This window comes from Sminthopsis crassicaudata, chromosome 3 (genome assembly GCF_048593235.1).
Source record: "Sminthopsis crassicaudata isolate SCR6 chromosome 3, ASM4859323v1, whole genome shotgun sequence".
Classification (NCBI taxonomy): Eukaryota; Metazoa; Chordata; class Mammalia; order Dasyuromorphia; family Dasyuridae; genus Sminthopsis; species Sminthopsis crassicaudata.
Window position 1 is genome coordinate 586,329,271 of NC_133619.1, and position 18,066 is coordinate 586,347,336.

At 32.8% G+C, this 18,066-nt stretch overlaps 1 protein-coding gene across 1 annotated transcript in view; it reads right to left on the reverse strand.

Annotated features, from left to right (window-relative positions):
* Nucleotides 1-18,066, reverse strand: part of CSMD2 (CUB and Sushi multiple domains 2) — a 988,708-nt gene that overhangs the window by 414,124 nt on the left and 556,518 nt on the right. The window contains 1 exon segment of the mRNA XM_074305059.1: nucleotides 7,870-7,982. Coding sequence (XP_074161160.1) covers nucleotides 7,870-7,982 — 113 coding nt within the window.

Genomic DNA, 18,066 nt, shown 5'->3' on the forward strand with positions numbered 1-18,066 from the left:
ATCCAGGAGCAGAGGCTTGGCTTGAGTGAACAAGTACTTAGTGAATCAAAAAACAAGCTCTGGGAGCAGCTGGGTGGAGAGGCAGCCTCAAACTTAAAAACTTTCATTTTGCAGACAGTGTGGGAGTCTAGCAGCTGAGAAGGAAAAGCCTAGAGGACCTTTCACTGGGGAGGGACGCCAAGCATAGTTGTATAGATAGACCAGACTTGTCCCTACTTGCAGGTAGGAGGAGAGGGAATTAGAACACATCTGTTCAGTGCTGGAAGGGGAGGACTATTGATTATGGGCACTTGGAGGAGAGCAAAATCTCTGGTTTCAGTTCCAAGGCAGAGAGGACAGCTATATTTTACAGCCACCTAAAGGACCACAGGTAGCAAGATCATTTGCAGGACAGTTTAGCTGGAAAGGAGAGTCCAAGGTTGGACTAAAGGCATTGCTCAGAAAAGAATAGTTAAACAAAAACCAAAACTCTGAGACTAAAGGAATTATTCTCCATACTTGAGGACTGTAACTTGATTACATTAATAGCTGCTAAAAAATAAAATAAAACAAAAATTTATTAAATAAATAAATATGACAATACAAAGAAGAAAGAACCTAACTGTAGATAGCTTTTATAAGAATAGAAAAGATTTGGGTTCATATTTGGAGGGAAATGATAGAATTTTTTAAAAAGCCACTCCTTTTTCATTGAGAAACATCAAATGGTCCCAAACACAAAAAGAGCTTATGGAAGAATTTAACAATGTTTTTACAAATCATATTAGAATGATCAAGGAAAAATTAGAGAAAAAAAATAAAAGCAAGAAAATCAAGAACATTGTGAAAAGAACATCAACTAATTGGAAATAGAGAGCCAAACATTTAATAAAGAAAATAATTCCTTGAAAGCTAGAATTGGACAAGTAGAATTTAATGATGTTATAAAATACTAAGAAATTATAAAATTAAATCAAAAGAATGAAAAATATAGAGAGTGAAATATCTTACCAAAAAACAACTGATCTGGAGGACAGATTAAGGAGAAATAATGACAATACTCAGACTACTTGAAAATTATGATAAATAAAGAATCTTGACATAACATTACAAGAAATTTTCAATGAAAATTGCCTTTAAGTTCTAGAAGAAGAAGCTAAAGTAGGAATAGAAAAAAAATCCATCAATAACTATGGGAAAAAGATCCCAGGAGGAATATCACAGCCATATTTCAAAGCTCCCAGATAAAGGAGAAAATGGGGAGGGGGGAGGACACAACCAACTCAGACACTTTCAGGTTTTTCTGACAAAAATCCTAGAACTTAAGGGGAAATTCAAAATATAACATCCAGAAAAAATATAACGGATAATAAAGCCTAATTATAAGGGATTCAGTGAGATCAAAATTGTTTTCTTTGTACATGTGAAAATATTAGCAGTAGTAATATTATGATTTTCATGATTATTTGGTAGTTTGAAAGAAAGGCACAGGGTGAGCTGCATATGATGGGGTGATTCTAAAAAAAATATAAAGTTGTAAGAAGAGATAAAAAGAAGTAATTATCTCATACAAATGAGGCATTAAAGGAAAAACTAATACAGCAGAAGCTAGTAGGGAGGAAGTCAGGTAGTACTGGAAACTTAAGTTTTACCAGGAATGTTTTAAAAAGGGAATAACATATAAAGCTATAAGGAAATAAAAATCTTCTAGATTTGGAAAGAAATTAGGTAAGGGGTTAGGGTGGGAGGAGAGGATAAAGGAAGGATTCTCAGAGGGGTAGATGGGTTAAGGAATAATAAAGCAAGATAGCATGAAATTGTAGAGGACTGGTGAGTGATAGGATAAATATAGTAAGAAGGATAATGAGGAAAAACAGGAGAAAAATACACGTCAGTTGTAGTTAATTGTAGCTTAGAATGTGAATGGGATGAATTTATCCATAAAACCAAAATGCTCAGCGTATTAAAAATTTGAAGTCAGTAATATGTTGCTTTCAGGAAACATTATGAAAATTAGAGATATACACAAAGAGAAAATAAAGGGCAGGAGTAGAATTTGATATGTAAAAAAAAAACCAGTGGCAGCAATCATAATCTCAAAGTTCTATTTTAAATAGATTTAATCAAAAGTGAAAAATAGAGAAACTTCACTATATATTAGCAACATAATTCAATATTTTCTTAGACCATTTAAATTACCTAGACAGGATAAATGCCTGAGTGCATACTTGTCAAAACAGATACAGGAACAATATGAATATAAACAAAAAAATCCTCAATACAAATAAACTCAAGTCTAAATAATTGAAATAGTATTTATTGATCATGGTAGATAAAGCCAATATAAATTTTAAAATAGATTAAAATGTCATTCCAGTTAAATTACTAAAAAAATTAACTAAGAAAAAATAATAACAAAATTTATTTGGAAGAACAAAGTCAGGAACTTCAAAGAAATTAGGGGAAAAAAGATGTAAAGGAATTAGATACAGCTTTATTAGACCTTAAACTATATTATAAAGGTGAGAGCACTGTTGAAATGTAAAAAAAAGCAAATTTCAATTATTTCAAATTAAATTTTTTGTATGAATAAAAATCTATATAACCAAGGACAGAATTAATACAGAAAATCAGGGGAAATTTTTATAGATAATCTCTCAGATAGAATGTGACTGGGTTGGAGTATTGCTACGGTGTAGAAATGATGACCTAATTGATTTAGAAAAACCTGGAAAGACTTGAACTATCTAGCTTCAGAGAAATGATTATAAAAGGGAATAAGCCTAGCACAGTCTTACATATATGTGTATGAGGGTATTTTGCTGAGGCCCTTGGAGTTAAGTGAATTGCCCAGAGTCACATAGCTAGGTAGTGTTAAGTGTCTAAGATCAGATTTGAACTCAGGTTCTCCTGACTTTAGGACTGGTAGTCTATCCACTGCATTACCTAGCTGCCCCATTATGAGGTTAGATTGAGTATATGTTTATCCTTATCTATGTATATGTATATATGTCCATGCTTAATTATAGCCTTTTGTAGTTGGGATGGGGAAGAAAAAAATAAAATAAGAAATACATAGCAGAAAACAAAAGAAAACATACAAGGAAGCAAAGAAAAGCTGGGCAATTTTGAAAAAAATGTATAATACTTAATATATAAGTTTTCTTGAAATTGAAGTGTATTCTCTCATACTAAATATATGTTTCTTTTCTCATTTTGTAATTAAGTTTAAAATTTTTTTTAATTACCAAAATCAGTTGAAAGAACTGAGTTTAGCAAGAGGAGAGGACTCATGGAGGATGAGAATTATGATAGTTATATTCTAGTATTTGAAAGGCTACTATGTGGAAGAGGGATTAAAATTATTTGTTCTGTGGGGCCTCAGAGAACAGAACTACAAACAATTGCTGGAAGTTACTAATACAAATTTATATTTGATGCAAAAAAAGTAAACAACAAATTATATCTCTCCAAAAGGCACTTAGTCTGTCAGTTAACAAATAGTAAGCATCTTCTCTATGCCAGGCACTGTTCTAAGCACTATGGATAAAAGAAAGGCAGTTTTTCCTCATTCTCTCCAACATTTGTCATTTTCCCATCCTATCATTTCAGTCAATCAGATAGGTATGAGATGACACCTCAAAGTTTTTTAAATTTGCACTTCTCTATTCAGTAATGATTTAGATAAATTTTTCATATAACTATATATGGCTATGATTTCTTTATCCAAAGCCAATCTGTTCATATCTTTTGATCATTTTTCAATTGGGGAATGGCTTATAATCTCATAAATTTGACAAAGTTCTCTATATTGATATATAAAACCTTTATCCTAGAAACTCTATAAATTTTTCTTAATTTCCTGCTTTCCTTTTGATCTTGCCCACATTGGTTTTAAATTTAATGTAATAAAAATTATCCAGTTCACATTTCCCAATGTCCTTTATCTGTTGCTTATTTATAAATTCTTTTATTCATAAATTTGATAGCTTAATATTCATTTTTTAAAGTTTTGAGTTCCAAATTCTCTCTCCCCTTCCACCCCATGGACAAATCATCTAAAACTCATTGTACTACCTGAAAATCATTGTAAAACAATAAAACTAGCATATAACATTTTAAGAAATGATAAATGAAAACTTCTCAGATCTCTTAGAATCTGGGAGCAAAGCAAAAATAATTAACATCATCCTGAAAAAAACATTAAAACAAAAACTCTTCAGAATGTTGTAGCCAATACCCAGGATTCTAGAGTAAAGAAAAAAAATATTGCAAATATTCATAAATAGTACTGAAAAGCCATAGTCAAGATCACACATGTCTTGACAGCTGCCACAATAAAATAGAACCCAAAAATATATTCCAAAAGGTAGAAGAGAAGGACTTAGAATCAAGAATGACTTATTCAGCAAAATCTCTTTAGCAAAATTCTACAAAGGAAAACTGAATTCTTAAGGACACAGGATTTCCAAGCATTCCTGATAAAAAGAAGAGAAGTGAGTAAATACTCTGGAAAGGAAATGAAAGTAAACAATTTGATCAACTGTAAGGGATTATGTGAGAATGTTTCTTGTTATTAGGGAGAGAAGCAATAAGTGTCCTCTGACAGGCCTAAGGCCTTCAAAGGCCATAGAGAAAGTTCAAAAAGACAAGAGTGTTAGGTTCTTACTAAGTGCTAAGTCGGTACTTGACAATTCTCTAGTTCCGGCCTTTACTGGGAGTTTTGCTTGTGAATTCCTGGGGAAGAGCTTGCATGCTTATGAGGAGCAAGTTCATTGGTTGAAGTAATTCTTCCCAGAAGCCCTTGCATTATCCCACGCCCATTCTCTGGGAGGATAAAAGAGGGCAGCTCTGGAGGAAAAGGGAGTTTTTTGTCTGGACTAGACTTGAGGCTGCTCTCTGCAGGAAGGGAAGTCGGCTCTCTACAGGAAGAAGAATCTGTCCGAGAGATTTGAGTTGACACAGCAGATCTCCTCCCAGAGAGCGATCGGCAGCTTCTGGAGACAACAGCACGTTACACAAAAGGACCTGAGGGTGGTTCGAAGTGATTTTAAAACTTGAAAAGAAAGAAAAAGAAGTGTCAAAGTCAGGGGTTCTCAAACTATGGCCTGCAGGCCAGATGCAGCCTGCTGAGAATGTTTATGCAGCCCTCTGGGTTATGGCAAACGGGCTAAGGGGCAGAGACAGAGTGTGAGTTTTTGTTTTTACTATAGTCTGGCCCTCCAACAGTCTGAGGGACAGTGAACTGGCCCCTATTTAAAAAGTTTGAGGACCACTGGAAAGTGAGTAGGGAGTAAGAAAGGGAGTAAGAAAAAGAAACATTTTTCACATAACTGGGGTTCATGAGATGAAGAACATACAAGCCCAGGATGAACAGGTACCTCATGAAATTCATTTTTATCAGAATCAGACAAATTAGATCAAACACTCACAAATGCACACACATATACACCTATACTGTAGAAATACACTGAACTCAAAAAAGAAAGAGAAGGATCAGGGAGAGGGGGAAGAGATTTTAAGAAGGGAAAGATATAGAAAAAAACTAGCCATAAGCATACAAACTCCAACATGAGGGAGGGGAAGAGAAAAGTCAAGAAGAAAGATTAAAATCTTGTGACTGGGACAGTAACAACATAGCAAAAATGAATCTAATCTTTTGTGTAACACAAGCATCAAGCAAATCCCTCTTTTCCTATCTTCTTTATTATAAAGAGAAGGCTGGGAAAAAATAGTAATTGAGCAAAGAACATGTGATGAACTTACAAAGGAGAAGAAAGGAGATAATAAAAAGCAAAATTCAATATATTATTCACAAGAAACACATTTAAAACAAGATTCATACAGAGTTAAGTGAGGTATTGGAGCAGAATCTCCTAAGCTTCAAATGAACTCTCAAAAGCTGGGATATTAATCATGACTTCAGACAGGGATACAGTAAAAATAGATACAATGAAAAGAGAAGGAGGAAAGCTACATTATACTTACAGGCACCACAAATTTCAAATAAGTATCAATACTTATATATGCAATGTATAGTATAGCATTAAAAAGTTAGATGAATTGCAGGAAAACAGACTTGGAAAAATCTAACAAAAATTAAGAGCTTAAATAGGACTTTTAAAAAAATAAAGCAATAGATTTCTGGCAGTTACTTAATCAGAAAAGAAGGGAATTTATCTATTTCTTAATCATGCCATATATATACAGATAGACGTCCATATCTAAATAGATAGCTATATTGCCTTAAAATTTTTTAAATTATTGGAAACTAAGTAATTTAATGCTAAAGAATTGGTGAATCAAAAGAACAAATCATAGAAACAGTAGACAATTTTATAAATTAAAATAACAAAAGACAACATACAAAAACTTCTAAACTACAGTCAAAACTTAGGCAAAAATAATATATTTCTAAAAAACTTCATCAATAGAACAAAGGAAAACCAAATCAATAATTTCAATATATAATTAAAAAATGGAAATGTACCAAATCAGAATCCTTCAACTTAACATAAAAATAGAAATCCTGAAAATTAAAGAAGATATGAATAAAACTTAAAGTTTAAAAAAAATTGAACAAAGCCAGAAGCTGATTTTTGGAATGAATTAAAATAAAATAATCATATGATTTCCTTTTAGAAAAGAAAGGAAAATAAAGTTGTTCATATAGAAAAGGAAAAAAGTAAATTTCATGATAAAAAAGAAATAAATGAGAATCAGTAATTATCAATAATTATTTTCCAGTGACATGTCAATAACATTGATGATGAAGATCAAGTGAATATTTATAAGATAATATAAATATGTAAACATTTATACAAAATAATATACAAATATATGGAAAATTTATATATTTTAATAGAACCAGATTTTAACTAGCCTAATTATCAGAAAAAGCAACTGGGATGCCTACAAATTAACTCCTAAGGGTAAAAAAATCCACAATTAAGTGGTTTACAATAAATTATGTCAAAAAATTAAAGAAAAATAATTATAATATTATATAAACTACAACAATTGAAAAAAAGGTGTTTTTTCAATCTTTTTCTATGATTCATTTATGTTATTGATCAGGAAGAGACAAAGCAGAGAAAGAAAATGAAGGACCAAAATGACTAATATTGAACAAAAATATTAAATACTGATCAAAAAGCTATGACAATGTATTAAAAAATATACACTATGACAAAGTTTTTAAATTGACAAAAAAAGGAAAATGACAATTTTCAGAGAGAGTATGGGGTAAAAAGCACATTGGAGAAGCTATGATTTGGTTCAGCTATTCTGGAAATCAATTTGCAACTGTAACCTAAAAATCACTGAACTGTACATACACACTCCTTTGGCTCAGTGATACTCTTAGGCCTACATCTCAAAGGAATCACATAAAAAGGAAAAGAATCAAAATGTACAAAAATGTTTAAACTAAACTCTTTTATAGTAGCAAACAACCAATAACTAAAAGGATCTTCATCTCTTGGGAATTGGCTTAACAATTTCTACTATATGATTGTAATAGAAGATTATTCATTTATTTTGCCATAAGAAATGAAAAAATGAACCTGGAAATACCTGAATAAACAAAAGTATTTGCGTAAAATCAGGAGACATATGTGTGTATGTGTGTGTATGTGTGTGTGTGTATATACAACATATATATATATATATATATGTATATATATATATATATATACATATATATATATATATAATAAAAACATTATTAAAAAAAATTTCTGAAAATTTTGAAAACTCAAAACACAAAAGGACAAAATCTCCCAGTGCCCTTTCAATTACAATAAAAAATTTGAAAATATTCTCTGGAAAAGAAAAGTTATATTAAATAAAGTATTATATAGTTAATATAACAAATGATCCATTAATTACCTTGGTATTGGGCACTGAATCCCTTCAGTCTGTGGTTGCCATCAGATGTGAAGTGAAGGCGAAGCCAGTTCTTACTGCTGATAACTGGGGGAGGAAGGCTGGCTCCAGTGAACCTAAAAGATATAAGATGCAAATGATCATTGAAAGTGAACATTGATATAATACACTCTACTGAGTAATTCATGATGCTGGCATGGATAACTAAACCTCACTCTCATTGAAGCAGGAGGTTTGTCTTCAAGGATAGCTAGGGAAAGAGATTTGGGAACTACTTCTGTGACCCTTTCCTAAGTAATATAGATCATAAAAATTAAGACACTAAAACCAAAAGCATAAGAATATAGTGATAAAGATACATGGATCTGGAAATACACTTCTACCACTGGACCATCACTGTAAGCACCCTAATCCCCATCTGTCTACTTCCTTCACTAGCATCTGTCTACCTTATTTTCGTGCTTTAATATCGCTTCTAAACTAGAGAGGAAGATATCTAGTTGTCTCTGTCTGTCTGTCTCTGTCTCTGTGTATGTATGTCTCTGTCTCTCTCTCTCAAAAGGAAGTATGAGATAGTCTAATTCTTCTTTTGCTATATGTCTCAAATTCATCCCTTCCTCTCAATCTTAATACTGGTATGATCTAAGACAACACTGTTTCTTACCAACAAATCCTAACAGGTCTCCAGTACTCAGACAGATTTCCTTTATAAGTAAATTCAATTCAGTATTTATTGAATATAACACTTATGTATAAGTGTTAATTGATGGCTTTTTTTTTTTTAAAGTAACCCAGTAACAAAAAGTCCCTGCCCTTCAGAAACTTATATTCTAAATTATAATTTATCATCCACATTAATAGCTACTTAATATACGAGAGCACAGATCTGATCTTATCATTTTCCTGATTTTGTGAGTGTCTATTAATTTGCTGGAGCTATTTTCATCAAATCCCCAGCCTGCTAACCAATAACCAACCTGTCTTTTTTTTTTTTTTTGGTAACTAATTCTTTCAGCTCTAGTAAGCTGTCTTCTTCAATATGTTATGTTCTCTACATCAACAAACTCTCAAAGGAGAATTTACCTAAGGAAAGGATATTTGTGACTAAAGTATAATATTAATGGCCTAATATTTCTAATGAAATGATCCATATAACATGAGTAATAAGTAAAGTGAACTTGAAACTACCACATAGGTATTATATTATGGAATGGAACTCAGAACTAAATATAACAATGGAAATATAGATCCTTTTAAAAATTTTATGTAAAATTATCTTAAGGTCTATACTTTAAAAATCTGATAGAAAAGAGGCGTTGTATGGTATATTAATTATATATATATATATATACATACATCTGTATGTATGTATATATATATATAAAAGTTAAACATACAATGCCGCATAGGATGACAGAAAGCAAATAAGCATATATATGGGAATAAGAAGTAAAAGCAAACTAATACAAAATTACAGCATATTATAAAGTAATTAGTCATAGTATAAGGACAACTCTTTACAAATACATTTACAGATGAGCAACCTAAGAAATCTGACTTTCCCAAAATTTCCTAAGTGGGATACCTCAGAGGCAGGATTTGAACCTGTGACCTCTGGCTCTAGAACTAGTTCTCTTTCCATCTTAAGAGGTGGGTTCTTTCTCACTAGAAATCATCAAGCAGAGATTATATGGACACTTATCAGATATAATAGGATGAAAGGTGTGGATTGATACTAAAGTCCCTTCCAACTCTTAAACTCGCTGCTTCTGTAATTTTACCAAATGGGAAAATAGCTGGCATTCTTTTGGCATATTTCCTGCATATGGTTAGTGTAAGGAGCTTATGAACTTTATCAAGATCTCCTTACTGATTCTAAGATTATTCCCTCACAATTATTCTGGTTCTTATCCATGATTGAAAGCAGCAGAGGCAAATTTAAGACTGACAAAAGGATAAATTTCCTAGCAATCAGAATTAAGCAGAAGTGGAGGGATTAGACTAGATGGTCTCTCTACATCCCTCGTTTTATGATCATGGCAATCTTGATTCCCATTTGCCAGACTGATCTACTTTTGTGATACTTTTTTCAAATTTTTAGTAAGTCCCTCCTAAAAACAAATCTAAATTTTTGAAATTCAGAACTTCTGCCCTTTGCTCCTGGTTCTGCTCTCCTTCTGTCCTCGGAAGCCATACAAGACAGTCCTAAATTGTTTTTGATATAACAATCTTTCAGATTCTTGAACACAATTATCATATCCCTCAAAGGTTTTGTCTTCTGGTTTAATATTCCTTCATTTGTGTTCCTTCAACTGAGCCTCATGTGGCATGAATTCAAAAGATTGTATTTATTTCTACTGAATTTAATCTTATTAGATTTAGTTTAATACTCTTGCTTATCAGTATCTTTTTGGATACTGAGTCCATTATCTGCTGTTATCAGTCCCTCCTAGGACTTTAAATCCCAGGATGATCAATTTGTACTTTATCCTCAAAGCAATAGGGAACCACTAAAGATTCTCTAACCTGGAAGTGACATGGTAACATATATAAACAAAGTTTATTTTGATTTTTTTGGTCATTGAGGAAACTTTCTCAATCTCTCTTAAATCTTCCATTTATTGATATCCTGTAAATAGCTTTTATGTACTAGCTGCTTGCATATTGTCTCTATCAGAATGTGACCTCCTTGTAACAAGAACTGTCTTTTATCTTTCTTTGTATCCCCAGCCCTTAATGTAGTACCTAGAACATAAAGAAGTGCTTTAAAAATGTTTACTGATTGAATGATGGTCTGATAATGAATTGAAGAGGAGAAAGACTAGTAAATTACTGCAATAATGCAAATCAAAGTATTAGGATCATAGCTATCAAATATCTTCCAATTATTAGTTTAAAAAAAAGCAAACCAGTCTTGGTAAAGCAGCAGGGAATCCTGAGGGAGAGAGAAGTAGCATTTTCCAGAAGAACTGACCACTGCCATTACCTTGACTACCACTTCTTCTCTGATCCAGATATATCCTAGTACACTAAGCTCAAGGGCACTGGAAATAGCAATGCCTTCCAAGCCACTAATACTGCTTCAAGTTCTGCTCCCACAACTACCTTATGGTAAAAACAACTTCTGTGAAGCTGCAACCTGGCAACTACTTCTACTGATACTTGCCTTCTGAGCTGCCATATCTATTGGAACCCCCCAAAAGTAGATTCTCACTACCAAAGTTCTTGGCATTGTCAAAAAGTTCAATAGCAGAAACAGAAATTTTTCTCATTGTATGACATTAAAGATGCTTTATCATCTACTCTGTTGCTGTACCCTATGGACCATTGGTTGCATATCTAAATTCTTTCTAAAATCTTCTAAATATGCTATCTCCATTATTAGTATCTTAGTTCCTAGAGAACAGGAACTGTTTCCATTTTTACATTTTACAAGTATTCCTGGTACTTAATATAGAGCTTTGGATGTAATAAGAATTTAATAAATTCTTCATTCATCCATGGGAATGGAAAATGGTGAGAGTGGGTTGAGATGCAATGGATGCAGGGAATGCTATGAAGGAAGAATTGACAGGATTTGATAAAAGATCAGATGTTGGGGAAGGACGAGATAATGGCAAAGGAAAAAAAACAATTCTCTGGTTGTGAAAACAAGTTACATGAAGATTATGATACCCTTAATAGAAGTAATGAAATTTGGAAAAGGTAGTGAAAAATCATGAGTAATATTTTGCATGTATTTTTGTTTCAGATAGTTATGAGATATCCAAGTATAGATGTCCAATAAATAAGTGGTGATGGACAAGAACTCAGGATAGAAAATAAGGTCAGGTATGTAGATATGAAAGAATCATTAAAGGTAATAATTGAACCCATAAAAATTGATGAGACTGTGAAGAAAGAAAATTATCCACTATACCACACGCCTTAGTTGCCTCCTCACTCTGCTTTTGCTGGTCCCTTCTCCCATTGCTGAATTCTTCCCAGAACTTCTATCTTGGGTAAAGACCTATTTTCTTGCCTTTGCCAAGATAATTCCAAGCAGGTACCTCCATCTCTCCCTCTCCAAATCCACTCCTCTGCTTTTCAATTCTCTTTTGTGTATTGTCTTCCTCCACTAGAATGTAAGCTCATTACTACCAAAAGCTTATAAAACTGTGCATATTCTTTGATAGAACAATACTATTGCCATGTCTATTTCTCAAAAAGATCAAAGAAAAGGGAAAAGGACCTATTTATGCAAACTATTTATAGCTTTTTGTACTGAATAAAAAATTGAAAATTGAAGGGATGTACCTTAATTAGAAAATGAGAGAACTACAGTATTTGTGATGAAATACTATTGTGTTGTAAGAAATGACAAGCATGATGGTTTCAGAAAAACCTGGGGAATCATATCAACTCATGCAGAATAAAGGGAAAAGAACCACATCACAATTTAGCAGCAATGTTGTAATGTGATGAACTGTGAAAGACTTAGCTATTCTGATAAAGACAATGATTAATTCAATTCCAAAGCACCCAAGATAACTGCTGAACTCTAAGTGTAGATTGAAGCACACTTTTATGTTTTCATTATTTTTCTTGATTTTTGTGTTTTCTTTTGCAACACAGCTAATATAGAAATATTTTCCATTTCCATAGAGATGGTTTCATTAGTATAATCAATATTATAATCATGTGCCTACTCAAAGAGTGAAGGAGGAAAATGTGGAACTCAAAATTTTAAAAATGAAAAATTTTGCTATACTTAGGGTCTTCTCTATATAGAGAAGGAGATACTGAATTTTGGAGAGAGTATCAAAGTGGGAAACTTCAGAAAGAGGCAGAAGTGGGAGGGATGAATCAGGGCATAATTATTGTGACTGGCCTTACAAGAATGGCCATCCCATCACCAAAAACTAACCATAGAATAAGCAAAGAGAATATGGGGAAGGACTGACACAGGGGTTTTGAATCATGGAAAAGAGAACTCAAAGCTGGCTAGCTGAGAGCTCAGATACATGACCTCCTTTCTGAGTAAAGAAGGAAGCAAAGTCTTCTGATAAGAAAAGGAAGAGATAGAGGGTATTATAAAAAGCTTGAGAGTTTTAAGAAGCTTTGAAATAGCCACTCAGTGAGAACCCTAAAATGATATTTACTAAAAGACCACATACCCTGAGAAAAGGAGTTGTGACTATAATGGTAATGCTGACACATCCTAAACTTTGATGTGTAACTTATATTGCTACACAGAGAGATTACAGAAACCAATTACTGTACTGAGCCATATCCCAGCTAAAAAAGTTTATCTTTCATCATTAAAGAGTTTTAATTTTTAATTTAATATTTTATTTTTCTCCAATTACATGTAAAAACAATTTTAACACTTTGGGAATGTTTTTTAGAATTTTCAAGTTCTAAATTCTCTCTCATCCTCCTTTCCTAATCCCCCCCACATTGAAGAGGCAAGTAATTGGACATAGGTTATGCATATATAATAATGCACAACATATTTCCATATAAATCATGTAAAAGAAAACATAGACCCCCCAAAAAAAACTCAAGAAAAGTAAAGTTTTTTATGCTTTAATATATATGCTTCAATCTGTATTTAGACACCATCAGTTCTTTCTCTGGGGATGGATAGCATTTTTTCACCTTAGTCCTTTTAGAGTGTCTTCACTAATCATATCCTATACTTTGTTTAGTCATTCCCCAATTGATGCATATCCCCTCAATTTCCAATTATTGCCACCAGAAGAGAGTTGCTATAAATATTGTTGTATATATAGGTCCTTTTCTGTTTTCCTTTTTAATATCTTTTTGGATATAGATCTAGTGGTGCTATTACTAGGTCAAGGGAAATGCATGGTTTTATAGTCCTTTGGGCATAGTTCCAAATAGTTCTATGGAATGTTTGAATAATTTCAGAACTACACCAATAGTGCATTAATGTCCCAATTTTTCCACATCCTCCACAACATTTGTCATTATCCGTTTGTGCCCTATTAGCTAATTAGATAACGGATATGAGCTAGTACCTCAGAATTTAATCTACATTTCTCCAATGGACAGTGAGTTAAGAGTACTTTTTTCTCACATGGCTATAAATAACTTTGAACACTTCATCTGAAAACTATATCTTTTAATCATTTATTAATTGGGGGAATAGCTCTTATTTTTTTTATAAATTTGACTCAATTAAAAAAAATTCACATTTAGTACTATTAACTGTATTTTTTGCTATTCTATTTCCTGCCCTCTCTTTCCATTTATCTTATTCTTTCTCTCCTTTCATCCTGGCCCTTCTAAAAAGTATTTTGATGACTATCACTCCCCCATTCTTTCATCCCTTCTAGCATACCCTCACTTTCTTTTATTATCTTTCTCTCCTATTTTCTTCTAAGACAGAATATATTTCTATACCCAAGTGAGAATGTATGTCATTTTCCTTTTGAGATTCCCTTAGTATAATTTACTCACTCCCCTGCACTTTTCCACTATCTTCCCCTCCACCAGAAAAGCTTTTTCTTGCCTCTTTTATGTGAGATAATTTACCCCCTTCTATTTCTCCCTTTCCCTTTTTTCCAGCATATTCCTCTCACTCATTAAATTTATTTTTATAGATATTATCCCTTCATATTTAATACCTGTATCCTCTGTCTACATATATTCCTTCTAATTGCCCCAATAATGAGAAAGTTCTTATGAGTTACAAATATCATCTTACCACAAGAGGAATGTAAATATTTTAACCTTATTAAGTCACTTTAAATTTTCCTTTCCTGCTCTGTTTGGGTCTTGTATTTGAAAATCAAATTTTCTATTCAGCTCTTTTCATCAGGAATGCCTGAATGTCTTCTCTTTTATTGAATATAAATTTTTCTTCTGAAGAATTATATTCAGTTTTGCTAGTGTGTAATTCTAGGTTGCAATCCTAGTTCCTTTGTCCTCCAGAATATCACATCCCAAATCCTCCTATCCTCTAATGTAGTAACTGCTAAATCTTGTTATCTTGACTATAGTTCCACCATAGTTGAATTGTTTCTTTCTTTCTGAATGATTGCCGTATTTTTTTCCTTGGCCTGGTAGCTCTGAATTTGATTATTCTATTCCTGGAAGTTTTCATTTTGAGATCTCTTTCAAGAAATTATCAGTGATCATTTGATTTCTATTTTATCTTTTACCTCTAAAACTCAAAGCAGTTTTCCTTGATAATTTCTTGAGAGATGATGTCTAGGCAGATCTTTTTTTGATCATGGCTTTCAGGTAATGCAATAATTTTTAAATTGTCTCCCCTAGATGTATTTTCCAGGTCACTCACTTTTCCAATAAGATATTTCACATTGCCTCCTATTTTTTCATTCTTTTGGTTTTGTTTTATAGCTTCTTGATTTCTCATAAAGTCATTAGCCTCCATTTGCTTGATTCTAATTTTTAAGGAATTGTTTTCTCCAGGGAGCTTTTGTACCTCCTTTTCCATTTGGCAATTCTATTTTAAGGTTTTTTTTTTCCAATGAATTTTTGTCTATTTTTTCATTTGACCAGTTCTGTTTTAGAAGGCATTATTCTCTTCACTGGCATTTTTGTAAGGTTATTTTCTTCAGTATTTTTTGGTGTTCTCTTTACCAAGTTGTTAACTTTTTTTTTTCATGATTTTCTTACATCACTCTCAATTCTCTTCCCAAGTTTTCATCTACTATTATTTGATTTGCAAAATTATTTTTGAATTCTTCATGGCCTGAGACAAATTCATATATATATATATATATATATATATATATATATATATATATATATATATATATATACATCCACACCCATACATATATGAATATGTGTGTGCATGTGTTGTATATTTATACACACATATGCAAGCACATACACATATGAAGCTTTGGATGCAGGAACTTTGACATTTTTATCTTCTGAGTTTGTGCTTTGTTCTTTCTTGTCACTACAGTAACAGAAGTTTTTCTGTTGTTTGCATGTTTTTCCAGTCTGTTTCTTGACTTTTAACTCTTTGCTAAAATGGATTCTGTTTCCAGGGTATAGGGCATATTGTCCTAAGCCTCAAGGGTTTTGGCAGCTATTTTCAAAGATCCTTCTAGAGACCTGTAAGTTTTCAGTTCTTGCAAAGTATTATGATCTAAGGAGATGTATGTTTTCTACTTTCCTGGCCTGGGCTCTGTCTGGTCTGTGAATGACCACAAGCTCTCTTTGTTGCCCTGGAACCATGACAAGGGTCCCATTCCACTGCAATTATAAGTTCTGCTACAAGGTGCTACTGCCACCCTGGACTATAATCTGGATACAAGTATGATCACAGCAACAACCCTACCCTTGGTACTAGCAAAGAAACCTATGTCATCTCCTTCTGATCAGATGTTTGGCCCTCTAGCTCTCTGTGGGCTGAGAGTTCTGTAAGCCAATGTTCTACTGCTTTTCAGTGACTCTCCAAGTCTGCTCATAATTTGCTGGGGACCAGTCTGATGTGATCCTGCCTGGGCTGGATCTTTTCTGTCAACCTTCCAAGTTGTCTTTGGCTGTAAAATTATTTCAACGCATCCTTTTTGGGGTTCTGCAATTCCAGTAATTATTTCTTGGACTTATTTAAAGGCGTTTGGAGAGCTTTGGGGAAGAGCTCAGGCAAGTTACTTCCTTTTCTCCACCATCTGCCCTCTAAAGTGTTTGTTTTTTTTAAGCCATTAAAAAAAAAAAAAAAAAAAAAATAGTCCCCCTTCCATGCAAAATTCATTTCTATTTCAGAGACAAAATGTGTATAAATCAAGTCTTTCCTTTAAGGCTATTTATAAAGAAGGATGAAGTTTAAAATATCTATGTATCTTATTCATGACCAGGGCTATATTTTACAGAGAGAGGCTAGGTTGAAAGCTGACAAGGAAAAGAGATTAATAGTCTGTGGTTGCACAATACAGCTATAGGCAAACTACCCAATGGTCAGACTTACATTCAGGCAGGAAACCCAATAGAATATAGATACCAAAGCAGCTCAGTAGTAAAAAAAAAAAAAAAAAAAAGTTAGAATCCTCTGCTTGGCTTAGAGTTGGGAAAATAAAATTTCAAATTCTGTCACCCTTATTAACAATGTGACCTTAAGCAAGTTTCTTAGCCTTGGTTTACTCTTTTGTAAAATAAGGGATGACAACTACAATATTTAATTTATGAAATTATAATTAAATCAGAACACTACAAATTGTGAGTCATTATATAAATGTGTAGCACTATGCCAGTTCGTGGCTTAAAGTAAATGCTTAATAAATGTTAATGACTAACTCCTGTTGTCATTATTAAAAATGTGATTTTATTAGCATCTAAATTCCTTTCCAGAACAAAAGTATTTCTACCCACACTCTGACACACCCTACCACCACTTACTGTGATATAGATTATGTAAGATCCCAATTTATTTATTGTTTATTCAATTTAAGATAGCATTTGATTCAGTGTGATGAAATGAAGACTTGAAGGCTCTTTCCAGAAAATGTGTTCCCCATACACAAGTAAAAATGATACCAGCCTATATAAAGATGTAACTACAAGGATAATATTATTCACGAAGCTACTGAATTTTGAAATCAAGTGAGGTAATAAACAGGGAGATACATGTTTCCCTAAGGTATTTGACAATGTCATAGAAAATAGTCTCCATACAAAAGAAGGGTTTACTGTTGATATTAGCAGCAACAAATATGTTTTACCCTGTTCACAGTATTCTCTGGGCACTGTGGGAGATGCTAAGTTTAAATGCAATTTGCTCCCTGCCTTTCAGGAGTTATGTCTAGTAAAAAGATAAGAGACTAATAGAGACAGTTAAAATACATGATATTATACAATAAGTGAATTTAAAAGGTAAAAAATTTGCTACATGATCCTGAGCATGACATAAGTAAATGTACCTGAGACTGGAGACAGCAGGTTGTTGTCATTCAGTTGTTTGAGTCATATCTGATTCTTCATGACCACATATGGGTTTTTCTTAACAAAGATACTGGTGGTGTATTTTGCCATTTTCTTTTCAAGCTCAGTTTACAGATGAGGAAACTGAGGCAAAAAGGATTAAGTGATTTGCCCCAGGTCACACAACTAATAAGTATCTGAGGCATACACTACAGTCTAAAAAAGATTTTTGTCTTTGTGATAGACTAGGTCCAGAAATTGAATGAAATGTATAGAACATGCAAGTAATATTTCTAC